This window comes from Scylla paramamosain, chromosome 23 (genome assembly GCF_035594125.1).
Source record: "Scylla paramamosain isolate STU-SP2022 chromosome 23, ASM3559412v1, whole genome shotgun sequence".
Taxonomy (NCBI): Eukaryota; Metazoa; Arthropoda; class Malacostraca; order Decapoda; family Portunidae; genus Scylla; species Scylla paramamosain.
Genome location: NC_087173.1, coordinates 21,587,226 through 21,599,569, shown reverse-complemented (window position 1 = coordinate 21,599,569; position 12,344 = coordinate 21,587,226). Strand labels below are relative to the sequence as shown.

The 12,344-nt window shown below is 41.2% G+C and overlaps 2 protein-coding genes and 1 pseudogene across 2 annotated transcripts; 2 read left to right on the top strand and 1 right to left on the bottom strand.

Moving 5' to 3' along the window:
* Nucleotides 1-3,410: 3,410 nt before the first annotated feature.
* On the top strand, nt 3,411-5,927 carry LOC135112406 (myb/SANT-like DNA-binding domain-containing protein 4). The gene is made up of 3 exons (XM_064026835.1): nt 3,411-4,390; nt 4,719-4,842; nt 5,069-5,927. The coding sequence occupies exons 1-3, from the start codon at nt 4,102-4,104 to the stop codon at nt 5,520-5,522; spliced, it is 867 nt and encodes a 288-aa protein (XP_063882905.1). The 5' UTR covers nt 3,411-4,101; the 3' UTR covers nt 5,523-5,927.
* LOC135112405 (putative nuclease HARBI1) lies at nt 5,909-8,077 on the bottom strand. The gene is made up of 3 exons (XM_064026834.1): nt 6,874-8,077; nt 6,319-6,645; nt 5,909-6,045 (listed from the first exon to the last, which is right to left on the bottom strand). Exons 1-3 carry the CDS (start codon nt 7,617-7,619, stop codon nt 6,027-6,029), a joined length of 1,092 nt encoding a protein of 363 aa, XP_063882904.1. The 5' UTR covers nt 7,620-8,077; the 3' UTR covers nt 5,909-6,026.
* Nucleotides 8,078-8,658: 581 nt separating this feature from the next.
* The window catches only part of LOC135111966 (GTP-binding protein 10 homolog), a 34,596-nt pseudogene continuing 30,910 nt past the window's right edge, over nt 8,659-12,344 (top strand).

The window sequence follows — 12,344 nt, the reverse complement described above, 5'->3', positions numbered from 1 at the left end:
GTGGAGCGCGGCGCCCTTCCTGGAATGGTGACGTCCCGCGCACCGTGAGTCTCGCGGGCGGCGGACACAGTGACGGTGCGCGACATGTTCGAGGGGTGGCGGCGGCCCCCTAGGAGCTCCAGGGCGGCAAGAAGAATGGCGGGGGGCCGTCCCGCACCAGGAGCGTCCTGCTGCCCAGCCCCGTGGTGTGGGGCAGTGACGCGCCGCAGGCCTCCTTCCTGACGCTGCTGCACAACGGCGGCGCCAACGTGCTGCTGGATGGCTACGACGGAGGCGGCGTCGGCGGCGGCGGCAGGGGGGCGCGGCGGTGGGGCGGCTGCTAGGGCCACCCTGGCCAATGGGGAGCGCTCCTCAGACTCCCAGGACTCCGGGGCCATTTCGGGCACCACGTCAGGCAAGGAGGCCAGCCCGGGCTGCGAGGAGAGCTCGGGCTCCGAGCAGAGCAGCGCGCCGCTCCACGAGGACCCCCGCCACGAGGAGGACCAGTCCAGCCCCCGCCCCAGCCCGCTCCTGCGCGGCCCTGCCCCACTCCCGCACCACGCCCTGCTCAACGGGGGGGCGCCATGCCGCGCTGGACGACGCGCTGCGCCCCCTCACTCTCTACGGGCAGGAGACGGGCGGCGGCGACCTGGGCAGGGTGCGAGCGGCACACGAGGCCAACATGAGCATGCTGGCGGCGCTGTTCACGGGCGCCAAGCTGGAGGAGGCGCGCCTGGAGGGCAGCAGGGAGGAGCCGCGGAGCCGTCAGTCCCGCTCCCCGGCGCCCCGCAGCCTGCACAGCCCCGATACAGGATACAAGACCTTGCCCGCATCTTGCTCAGAGCACGCCCTGCGCGGCCTGGCGGGCGGCCTCAGCACGCCCGCACGGCCACAGATGCTGCGCACCATCAAGACGCGCCTGCAGCTGGCGCGGTCCCGCGAGGGCGGCGGGGCGGAGCGGTGTGTGTGTGGCGGAGGGGGGACTGGCCGGGGGCGGCGACCCCTCTGTACAGTGCAGCACGCATTATTGTGTTACCCTCACCACTCTCTTCACCCAGCCCCCCCACCACGCCCCCCACCACACTCCCTCATCCCCCCACTCCTTCACTCTCCCTTGTGTAGCACGAGCATGGTCACACACACACACACACACACACACACACACACACACACACACACACACACACACACACCACACACACACACACACACACAAAACTTTCTCTTTTTATTAAGACTTGCAATACACCGCCCTCGCCCACTCCCTCTCTCCCTCTCTCTCTCTCTCTCCCTTTCTCTCTCTCCCTGTCACTTTGTGTTGAGCTGCCTCTGGAACGTGTCGCTTGAGCGGAAAAAGAAAAGAGAAAATGGAAGAGAGAAAAAAAAAGTGATTTTCGTACATTTTCAATATAATTTTTTCGTGTTTTTAGGGCAAAACAATTAAACCAAAACTCAGAAATGAAGAATTGTCTCTCCGCTAAAAAAACGCGCATACCAAAAACCAGAAATAACTCCAAACGAAAGAGACAAGACCGATCACGAGCAGTTGCGACGCCGTACTGAAAAACATTGAAGTCTCCAATGCTGAAATATTGTTAATCTGTCACAACAATCTTAAAAACACCCTTAAAAAAACCTTTGTAACCTCATCTAGGGTGTTTGGAATGTAGAAATGTTGTTTGGGTGTGTTTGGGAGTGTTTTTATGATTATTTTTATTATATATTTATTTTTTTGTGCTTTAAATTCCAATAACTTCAAATAGAGCCTTTTAAAGAGTGCTTCTCCCTTTAGGAATGTTGAAATGTTGTTAATCTGTCAATACAACCTTAAAAACACCCTTGAAAACCACAGTAACTTCAACTACAACCTTTTAAATACAGGTAGCAGGGTTCTCAAGGATGTTCCTCATGTCAGTAATGCAGAAATGTTGTTAATCTGTCACTAGAACCTTAAAAACACCCTTGAAAACCACAAAAATACAGCCTTTTAAATACAGTTAGCAGGGTTCTCAAGAGTGTTTCTCCTGTTAGTAATGCAGAAATATTGTTAATCTGTCTCTAGAATCTTAAAAACACCCATAAAAAGCCCTTGTAACTTCAACTAGGGCCTTTGGAAAGTAGAAATGTTGTTAATCTAACACTAGAACCTTAAAAACATCCTTGAAATCCCACGTCACTTCAACCACAGTAAACAAACAAAGAAAGAAAATTTATTATTATTCTTTTTATTTACTTATTTGTTTGTTTATTTATTTTGTTTGAGAGAAAAAAATATTATATATATATATATATATATATATATATATATATATATATATATATATATATATATATATATATATATATATATATATATATATATATATATATATATATATTATTTCATTATTTTGTAGTAATAGTAGTAGTAGTAGTAGTAGTAGCATATTTTCATTGCATTTTGTTGTTGTTGTTGTTGTTGTTGTTGTTGTTGTTGTTGTTGTTGTTGTTGTTATGTGTGTGTGTGTGTGTGTGTGTGTGTGTGTGTGTGTGTGTGTGTGTTTCCATTGTATACATACCATAATACATTAATATTTTTATAGTGAAAATACAAAAAAATATTACTATTATTATTATTATTATTATTATTATTATTATTATTATTATTATTATTATTATTATTATTATTATTATTATCATTATATTATTATTATTATTATTATCATTATTATTATCATTATTATCATTATTATTATTGTCATTATTATTATTATTATTATTATTATTATTATTATTATTATTATTATTATTATTATCATTATTGTTACTATTGTTATTACTATTATTATTAGGTAGGTGAGAGGTGAATCAATAATGTACTACTAGTTGGAAAAATTGATAACTAATTTTTCATACCATTGTCTGGTAAAGGTCTCACAAAAATGATAGACCCGGGACATGTTTTCTTCTTATTTTCCTCCTCCTCCTCCTCTTCCTACCCTCCCCCCTTCTCTCTCTCTCTCTCTCTCTCTCTCTCTCTCTCTCTCTCTCTCTCTCTCTCTCTCTCTCTCTCTCTCTCTCTCTCTCTCTGACTGTCTTCAGCCTCTCTCTCGCTATTACAAGCACATGCACAAGACTTTCTTCTTTCTCTCACCCCTATTTTGTCCACCTTTCTAATGCAAGAGTTAACCAGTATTCTCAATCAATCACCACTATTCTGTCCTCCTCTCAATTGCAAGAGTTAACTCTCTGCCTCTCGTTGCCATTGATCAATGACTCTCTTACATAAAATAAATAAATAAAATAATGATATATATAAAATGAATGACCAATTAAATTAAAGAACGAAATTTTTGTAAGCCTAATCTAGCCTAATCTAGCCTAGCCCAACTTAACTGAACCCAGTGTATCTGTCAGATGAAAACAGAATTGAAACACGTCTCAATCTCTTTTTTTCGGTATTGTTACACCAGGGGTATGGATGCGGGTGGCAGCACTGTGGAGTTGGCAGCACTGGGAGAAGCGGGAACAGGCAGAGAGGGGAGACGCGTGGCCAGAGAGGAGGCCAGCGTGTGCCTGCCTGCTTTGGAAGTGTTTCCCTGCCTGTTGAGTGCCTGTCGTGCCCTGGGAGACTTGTGGTGCCCCCTGTAAACTTGTAAAGCAGTGTACTTGCGGAGGATTTGTCGATAAACCTAGGAAATAGTGCCCGTGTTTTCCTTTGTGCCCTGGGCCCGTATACACAAACCTTTTTTGTTAGTCTTAACAATCTCTGCTAGCTAACAGAAAATCACTAAAAGTAATTCACCAATGCTTAACTAGCAAATGTTAGCTAGTAAACAGTTGTTTGTCAAGTCCCGCTAAACAATGCTGAAGTTAGCGGCTTATGAACATGTAAATGGGCATATTATTAAAAATTGCACACATAAAACAGTGTTATTAATGCAGTTGTTCAAAATGTATTAATATAGTATCATGGTAGCACATAAATAACGTATATAATGGTTTTTTTAGGAGTACTTATTAACCAACGACAGATATTTTTGGACGAAAGCGCATCGCGCCGTATGTTTGTAGACAGTGTGCAGGCGGCCGCGCCACAGACAAATCTTCCTACACTCAGCAATTACTTCAGAGGATATAGACATGGCAGAAGAACCACAGAAAAAGAAAAGGAAGCCAAACTGGTCACAAGAGGAAACACTCCTCTTGGTTAACGTGATAATGGAGAAACACTTGATTATAAATGGGCGATTTAAACCAAGTTTAAGCCACAAGGACAAGAGGGAGGCATGGCAAAGCATAACTGATGCCATTAATGGAAGAAATCCACTGACTAAGCGGACTGTAGAAGAAGTTGAAACCAAATGGTTTTCTGTGCTCTCAAAATCGAGGAAGAAAATTGCGGCAATAAAGGCTGAATATAACCAATCAGGTAAGATTAACTTGTTACTGTCTACTCTTCCGTTTTAAGAAGTTAACATAAGCGAAATAGCTTTCATGTTATTCCTATTGCTTATTCACCTCAATCAACTTGTCACAATTACTTTCATTAAGGTAGAAATTTAGCATTTGAGTGTTCCTTCTCACAGTATTAATAACATGCATATCATTTAACCAAGATGTGTTGCAAGTACTGTAGCAGTCAAATTCAGTGCAAACTTAGTCATACATACAAATTATATTGTACTGTAATGTGTAGTGCTATTGTATATTTGCAGCTTTACAGTACTTTGCTAAAATATGATTAACTCTTATTGAAGGTGCTGGTGGCCCCCAAGCTCCTCCACTTGACCCAGTAGACATGAAAGTGGAGGAATTATTAGGGGAGAAGAATGCAACGGTGACAGGTGTGAATCAGAATGATCTCGGTTTTCATACGTTGAGGTAAGATTCTTGCAATTTTTTTGTCCTGTGTACTGTATTGGACTTTCTATTGTGTAGTGTACCACAATTTTAGCCTAACATTTGCAATGATATATTGTTATCAGATAGTTCATCCTTCAGCAAGGCATTTTTACATACTGTACTGTAGTTGATATGCACTTTTCTCCTTGTGAGATTAAAATAGTTGCATGTTTTTAACTGTGGTAAATTTATGCAATGGTTTTAGGAAGCTGCAGACCCAGCAACGGCAGGAAGACACTGAAGAGTTGGGAGAAGAACCACCCCAGCAACAGGTAGAGGATGATAGTGAACTCCCTCAGCTTCATTGGCAAAGTGTCCAACGCCAGCCCCAACCACAACAATCTTCGCACAAGGCCCACCACTTAGAACTCTTGGAGGATGGGTCCTTTATAGAATGCACCATCACTGAACCTGAAACCTCTGCGGCCCAACCAAGCATATCAACACCAAAACTAAGAAAGTGTTCAAGTGTCAGTGATGAATATCAACAATACAAAGCTGAAAAACGCAAATTAAAACTTGAAAAGGAAAAGTTAAAAATTGAAAAAAGGAAAGTAAAATTGTTAGCATTGAGGGGAAACATTGAACTTAAACATAAGTTAATGATGGCAGAAATTGATTATTACCAGTCTTTGACAGCAAAAAATATGAAAAATTAATATGTGAATTGTATAGGCTTCATTTTTGGTACAGTATAAATTTATGCAGAGGAAATAAAAATATATTATTTTATTTATTAAGATTTTACAGTCAGTATTATTAACAAAATTGAATCTCATGAAGATTGTCCACCCCAGAGTACCCAACTGAAAATTGTCCACCCGAGCCGCACTCTCATGAAGATTGTCCACTTCAGCTGCTCTCGGCATCTAACACCGAAGTTTAGGTTAGGTTAGGTTAGGGAATGGTCGGGTCAGCTGAAGATTGTCCACCCCCAGTCTCGCTCTCATGAAGATTGTCCACCCTAACATGCTTGGGGTGAACAATCTTCATGAGATCCATAAGGTTATATACTGTAGCATGTATGTAAAGGACAAAAATACAAATTATATTATTTTATAAACTGTATTTGTTTCATTTTATCTTTCACTTTTGACTTTAAGTGGAAAAAACTTGTTAGTAGAGAGAGAGCACTGCAACAACAATCACACCTTCATGATACCTCACTCAGCCACTGGTCTGCTGCAATATAAATAAATGTACAAAAATTTAGTAGTTTAGAAAATAAGACTGGCACCAATCACAAATATTTATGCACAGTACTGCATCTCTGAGCAAGGGTAATTAAGTTATTATATTAATTTATTATTATTATTATTATTATTATTATTATTATTCTTATTCTTATTATTTATTATTTTAGTGAACATATATTGTAATGTATACAGTATACTGTATTGTACAGTATACAGTACAGTACATTCAGAAAAGTTGATAAGGATAAGTAGCACATACCTGAAATGAAGATTGGCAATATAATCTCGAAATGGATGTCCATTACGGCCAGCTGGTCTACCAGGATTAGGAGGTATCTCTGCTTCACCTGGCTCTTCTTCATCTGCACCTACGTCCCCTTCAGCTGCATCGTGGAACACTTCATCTTCCTCGTTGATAGGTACTGGAATGTTAAATTGCTTGCACATGTTGTGAAGCAGAGCACAGACATAGACGATTTTGCATGTCTTCTCTGGGGACAATCGCACTTCACCATGAAGTACATGGAACCGTCGCTTGAGCTGGCCAATCCCCCGCTCTACAACACAACGTGTCCTCTTGTGTGCTCTGCAAGAATTGTTAACCATCATAAGGTGAGGTATTGCAGTATATACAGTAGCATCTATAAGCTGCATAGTGTTGAAGAGAAAATCTGTACTGAAGAGGAATTCTATACTGTATTGGTATTTTGGTTGTTATCACATTAAGTAATGACTACTACCTAGACTGGAGAGGACAATACCTCCTTTAAAATAAACTGTACTATATAGCATAAGAAACATGATTTTAACTTACGTGTTATAGTTTGTCTGAACGCCAGCCAGAGGGTTTAGATAAGGCGTCAGCAACCACTCCTTGCAAGGATAACCACTGTCTCCTAGAAGGTAGCATCCAGCTGGGACATAATTTTGTTCAAAAAGTGCCTTCAAGCCAGACTCGTCCAATATCCTGGCATCATGTACTGAACCAGGCCACCGTGCCAAGACATCAAGTATCCTGTACTTGGCATCGAATACGATTTGCACATTGATGCTGTGGTATCGTTTTCTATTTACATATAAATGTTCATCGACACTGGGAGCCACAATTCTAATGTGTGTGCCATCTATGGTACCCACAACACCGGGAAACCTATAGTCTTCCATGAACTCTTCTTGTTTCACTTGAACTTCTTGGCGAGTCAATGGGAATTTTACAAATTGAGTTACAATGTCTGGTTCTGACAGTGCATCAATTGTCTGAGTAATGACACGGCTGATTGTTGCTTGTGAGGTCCCAAAGTCGTCACTGCTGCACTGCTGCATTTTACCCGTGGCCAAATATCTTAGGGTAATTGCCACCTTGGTCTCAGGACTCAGTGGTTGATTCCGTTCTGTACGGGATTGAAGTTTGTCCCTCACTAAATCAGCCACTGTTATTATACCAGCACGGTTCATCCTGAAGCGTTTGATGAGTTCGTCGTCACTGTACTCGTTGAATACGTCCCGTCGCTGTCGATACACTCGCTGTCGTCTTGGAAGTTGTTGTTGTTGCTCCGCCATCTTCTCTACTAACAGGAATTTGTTAAGAGCCTAAAAGTCCTCCACAGCACTTTTACCTTAACAGTACTTTTAAGGCCCTAACAAGTTTTCTGTATCCACTGTTAGTGCTTAACAGCTAAATGTTAGCCTTAACAGGAATTTGTTACCCTTAACAGCTATTTGTTAGTGCTAACAAGTTTTGTGTATATGGGCCCTGGCCTCGTGTGTGTGTGTGTGTGTGTGTGTTTTGTCCCGGCGTTCAGAGTGCTACTTATTTGAGGCCCCGCTGCTCAAGTTTCTTGATCTGTGCCCGTGTGGATAACACGCCCGCCCGGAGTGAGGGGTAGGCACAACAGTATTATTAGAAACATGAACCGTCTAACAGCCACGAAAAAGAAATGTAAATTTTCGTATGGAGAAGCAAAAATCACTGGAATTTGGCTTTCTAAACTAACCTAATTCTCTCTCTCTCTCTCTCTCTCTCTCTCTCTCTCTCTCTCTCTCTCTCTCTCTCTCTCTCTCTCTCTCTCTCTCTCTCTCTCTGTCAAATGTGCAGGTATGGCAGTCCATGGAAGTAATGTTTGGCAGAGCAAAGGACTGACTTGTGTTCCTTGTTGATAACAAACAAACATGAGCAGGCAGGGTGTAGTAATGTTTTGATGCTACACTGATGCATTAGCAAATAATAATCATAAATGGTTTATTAATAATCCAGTAAGGACAAAATTTATATTGTACTGGATACAAAAAATAATATGTAATAAATATAAGCTTAAAATTAGGAACTTATTAACTAAGGTGGTATTACAGGAGGAGGAGGAGGAGGAGGGTTTGTATTGCTGTACAGGAGGAGGAAGAGATTTTGTGTTGCTGGCAAGAGGAAGAGATTTTGTGTTGCTTGGAAGGGGAAGAAGAGATCTTGTGTTGCTGGGAAGGGGAAGAAGAAATTTTTGGCAGTCATGGAGAATGTGTCCCTCCTGGCTGGGTCCTGCATCATGGTGGTATGAGTTGCCAGTGATGTGTCTCTGCTACAGTGCTGCCATGCCAGGTGAGTGAGGCAGCCTGGCAGCACAGTGGAATGTTATGATGGGCAGCTAATGTATGTGCACAGGAAAAATAAATGCTGGATTCTTTAAAAAATCAGTTTATCTGTATTTTACTGGAGAAAGGCTAAACATAAGTTAAAAGTAATGTGTGGGATCCAAGGAATTAGTAATGTTTTCTTTGAAAGCTATTGGGATGAATTTCAATGGAGAAAAAGGTTCTGATAAACTGGAATGGCTGCTGTCACCATTCTTTTACTTGTCAGTCAATGGTAGGTGTCTGACTCCTTAAATATCACAGCCACACATGATGCCTGTCTCATGACACAAAAGTAGTACAGTTGAACACCACACTATAACCACTTGGGTTAACTTGGAAGGTTCACCCCTGTGGACGCTCCATAACAAGTCACTCTAACTGCCATGCATCAGTGGCTTGCCTTACCTTACCTTACCTTACCTTACCTTACTGCAGTGTCTTATCCTCCAGTACATTAGCAACTATGGACCTCTACTCTTGTCTGCATTGTGTAGCTTGTATCATCTGCACTGCTGTCATCCTTGCACTTGTCAGCTTCACCAAACTTTCCATGTAGGTATATCTCCCCTGGTCTTTTTCTTCTACTCCCCTCTATCATTCCCCTCGGAACAGCATGACTGTGTATGAAGTGTTATTGACTGGTGACAGCAAGGTAAGTGGCATCAATCCTTGCTCTTGTAAAACTGAGCCTGGCCAGTTGCAGAACACAGTATGATAGTTTGATGCCATTTTCATGAGTAAATTTTAATTTTAAATGAAGTCTGACCGTATATTTCAACTTCCAAACCTAACCATGAAGTTTTGTCTCCCTGCACCCCTGAACAGTCTCACCAGCTGCCTTGCTTCACTCCCCTGGCCATGTGAAACAGGCAGGCCAGCAGCTGTCATGAGCCAGTCACAGTGTACACTATCACAGTGCATAGTATCTGCCCAGTCCAGTATTTCCATTCCTTGCATTAATGTATTTTATTTTATTTATTTATTTATTTTATGTAAGAGAGACACAGGCCAAGGGGAATAAATAGTGAAAAAAAAAGACCACTAAGGTGCCAGTCTCAAAAGAAAGGTTAGAATGAGAGGATAAATGTCTTAAAACCTTTGTCTTGAAAGAGTTCAATTCATAGGAAGGAGGAAATACAGAAGCAGACAGGGAGTTCCAGTGTATGCCATGAATAGATCCCCTTTTGTGTGTGTGTGTGTGTGTGTGTGTGTGTGTGTGTGTGTGTGTGTGTGTGTGTGTGTGTGTTTTATGTAGGAGGGACACTGGCCAAGGGCAACAAAAATCCAATAAAAAAAAAATGGCCCCTGAAATGCCAGTCCCATAAAAAGGTCCAAAGTGGTAGTCAAAAATTGAAGGACAAGTGTCTTGAAACCTTGTGTGTGTGTGTGTGTGTGTGTGTGTGTGTGTGTGCATTTATGTAGTTGTATTTATGTAGTTGTAATGTATGGGAGGGGACCTATACTTGTGGTGTCCTGTCTTTGCATCTCATGGTGTTTAACATGGCCCTTAAAAAAATTGATGTATTCTCTTTACTTTCCCATCCCATTCTATGGACTGGATGGGAAAGCTGTTCATTTTCATATTCCTTGTGTAACTATCTTTTTTTATGTTCCTTCCATGTCCTCTTGTATCTCTCATGTCCCACTGTATTAGGTCTTCTCTATCCACCATGTCCATATTCTTCATCATTATATAAATTGCCATCAAGTCTCCTTCTTGCCTTCTTTGTTCCAGCATTGTCAATTCCAGTTTTGCTAGTCTCTCCTCATATAACATGTCCAACAAGCATGGAACAAATGTTGTTGCTGCTCTTTGAATCCTTTCAGGTTTCCTGATGTAATTTGTTGTGCTTTGTGAACACACTGTTGCTGCATATTCCAGCCTTGGCCTTATCAGAGTGATGATCACTTTCTTTACCCTTTCTTCATCCATGTGGATAAATGCCACTCAGGCCTTTTTTTTTTTTTTCTCCTCATTAGCTTGTAAGTCTCTCCAACAATTTTATTTATGTGTTTCTCAGGTGACGTGTTGTCTGATATGAATACTCCTAGATATCTCTCTGACTTTGATTTCTGTATAAGCTCTCCTCCAAGTTTATATTCCCTTGAAATCCTTTGCTTGCTCTTTCCAAACTCCATTACACTGAATTTCTTGACATTGAATTACATTTCCCATGTGCAGCTCCATTTCCAACTTGTATTAAGGTGTTGCAGTATTTCACAATTGTCCTGTACACTCACTTGTCTCATGAGTTTAGCATTGTAGGCAAAGAAACTTTTACTGATTCATCATTCATGTCATTCATATATGTTGCAAACATAATTAGGGGCAAAACTGATCCCTGTGGGTGATAACTTCCTTCCAAGAAGATCATTTGTCTCTAATAATCACTCACATTTCCCTGTCTGTCACTGTTATTTGCCCAGGGTCGTGCGCTGGTGCTGCTGGAAGTTATTAGGGTTTTGAGGAGTTATCTTGCTGTCCAGCCAGCCACTCCCTTACGTTAAGAGCTCATGGTTCATGGTGACTGATCTGTGGGTAGGACTGAGGCTCATGTGCCACACACCGTTACAGCCAGGCCACAACCCTCATCTCTCATCCCGTATCTACAATACTTGCTGCTGGTAAACAGTTGCTATGTTAAGAGGCTCACTCCTCTCTCTTACTATTCTTGGGGCTTCAACCCATCCTGATTTTTAATGTTTTTGCTTATGTCATGATCCTAATGATAGATAAAGAGAGAAAAAATATTGAACCCAGCTAATCATGTCTGTGATCTTTGAAAATAATCCTGATGAGAGAAGAGTGCTTTTAACAGTGTGCTTAATGGTCATCCTACTTCCTGCCATTCTTTCAATGTGATGAATTAGAAGGCTGTCTTTGATTCTGCTCTTGACCACTCCTATATTTCTTTGTACCATTAACTCTTTTCTGTTATTTAGCATCTTTTAATTTTTTTCTGTTCCTTATGAGAACCACATCTAAACACTATACTGACTACAAATGTGAAGATCTATTCCTGTAATTCTTTTCTCTTTCTTGTGACAGCCACATCTAAACTGGCTACAAATGTGAAACTCTTTTCTCTCTCCTGACATCTTTATCTAAATATTATACTTGCTAGGAATTTGATAATCTATTTAATTCTTTTCTCTCTCTTGTGACAGCTTTATCTAAACATTATAATTATTGGCTTGGAATTTCATAATCTATTTCATTCTTTTCTCTGTCTTGTGACAGCTTTATCTAAGCATTATACGGGCTAGGAATTTGAGGATGTATTCACTTAAAAAATTCTTTTCTCTACTTTGTGGATGCATGCAATGACTACATACAGTGCATGTGAACTGCTGTTGAAAGAGTTGATTAATGTGGGGTGTAGTCATCTTGTTTCCTGCCAGTCTTTCTCCATGACAAATTGCATGCTGTGTTTGATCCTTCCCATGGCCATTCCTGTATTCCTTCACTCCATTCACCCTTCACTGGTATTCAACACATTTTTCCTCCCTGAGGCATTCTATTTTGTTTGACACCCACTTCCAAACATTAGACTGGCCAGAAATGTGAAAATCTATTCATTATTATTTTTTTTTTCTTCCTCATGAGAGCCACAGCTGAATGTTATACTGTACTGGATACAAATTTAGATATCTATTTTTTAG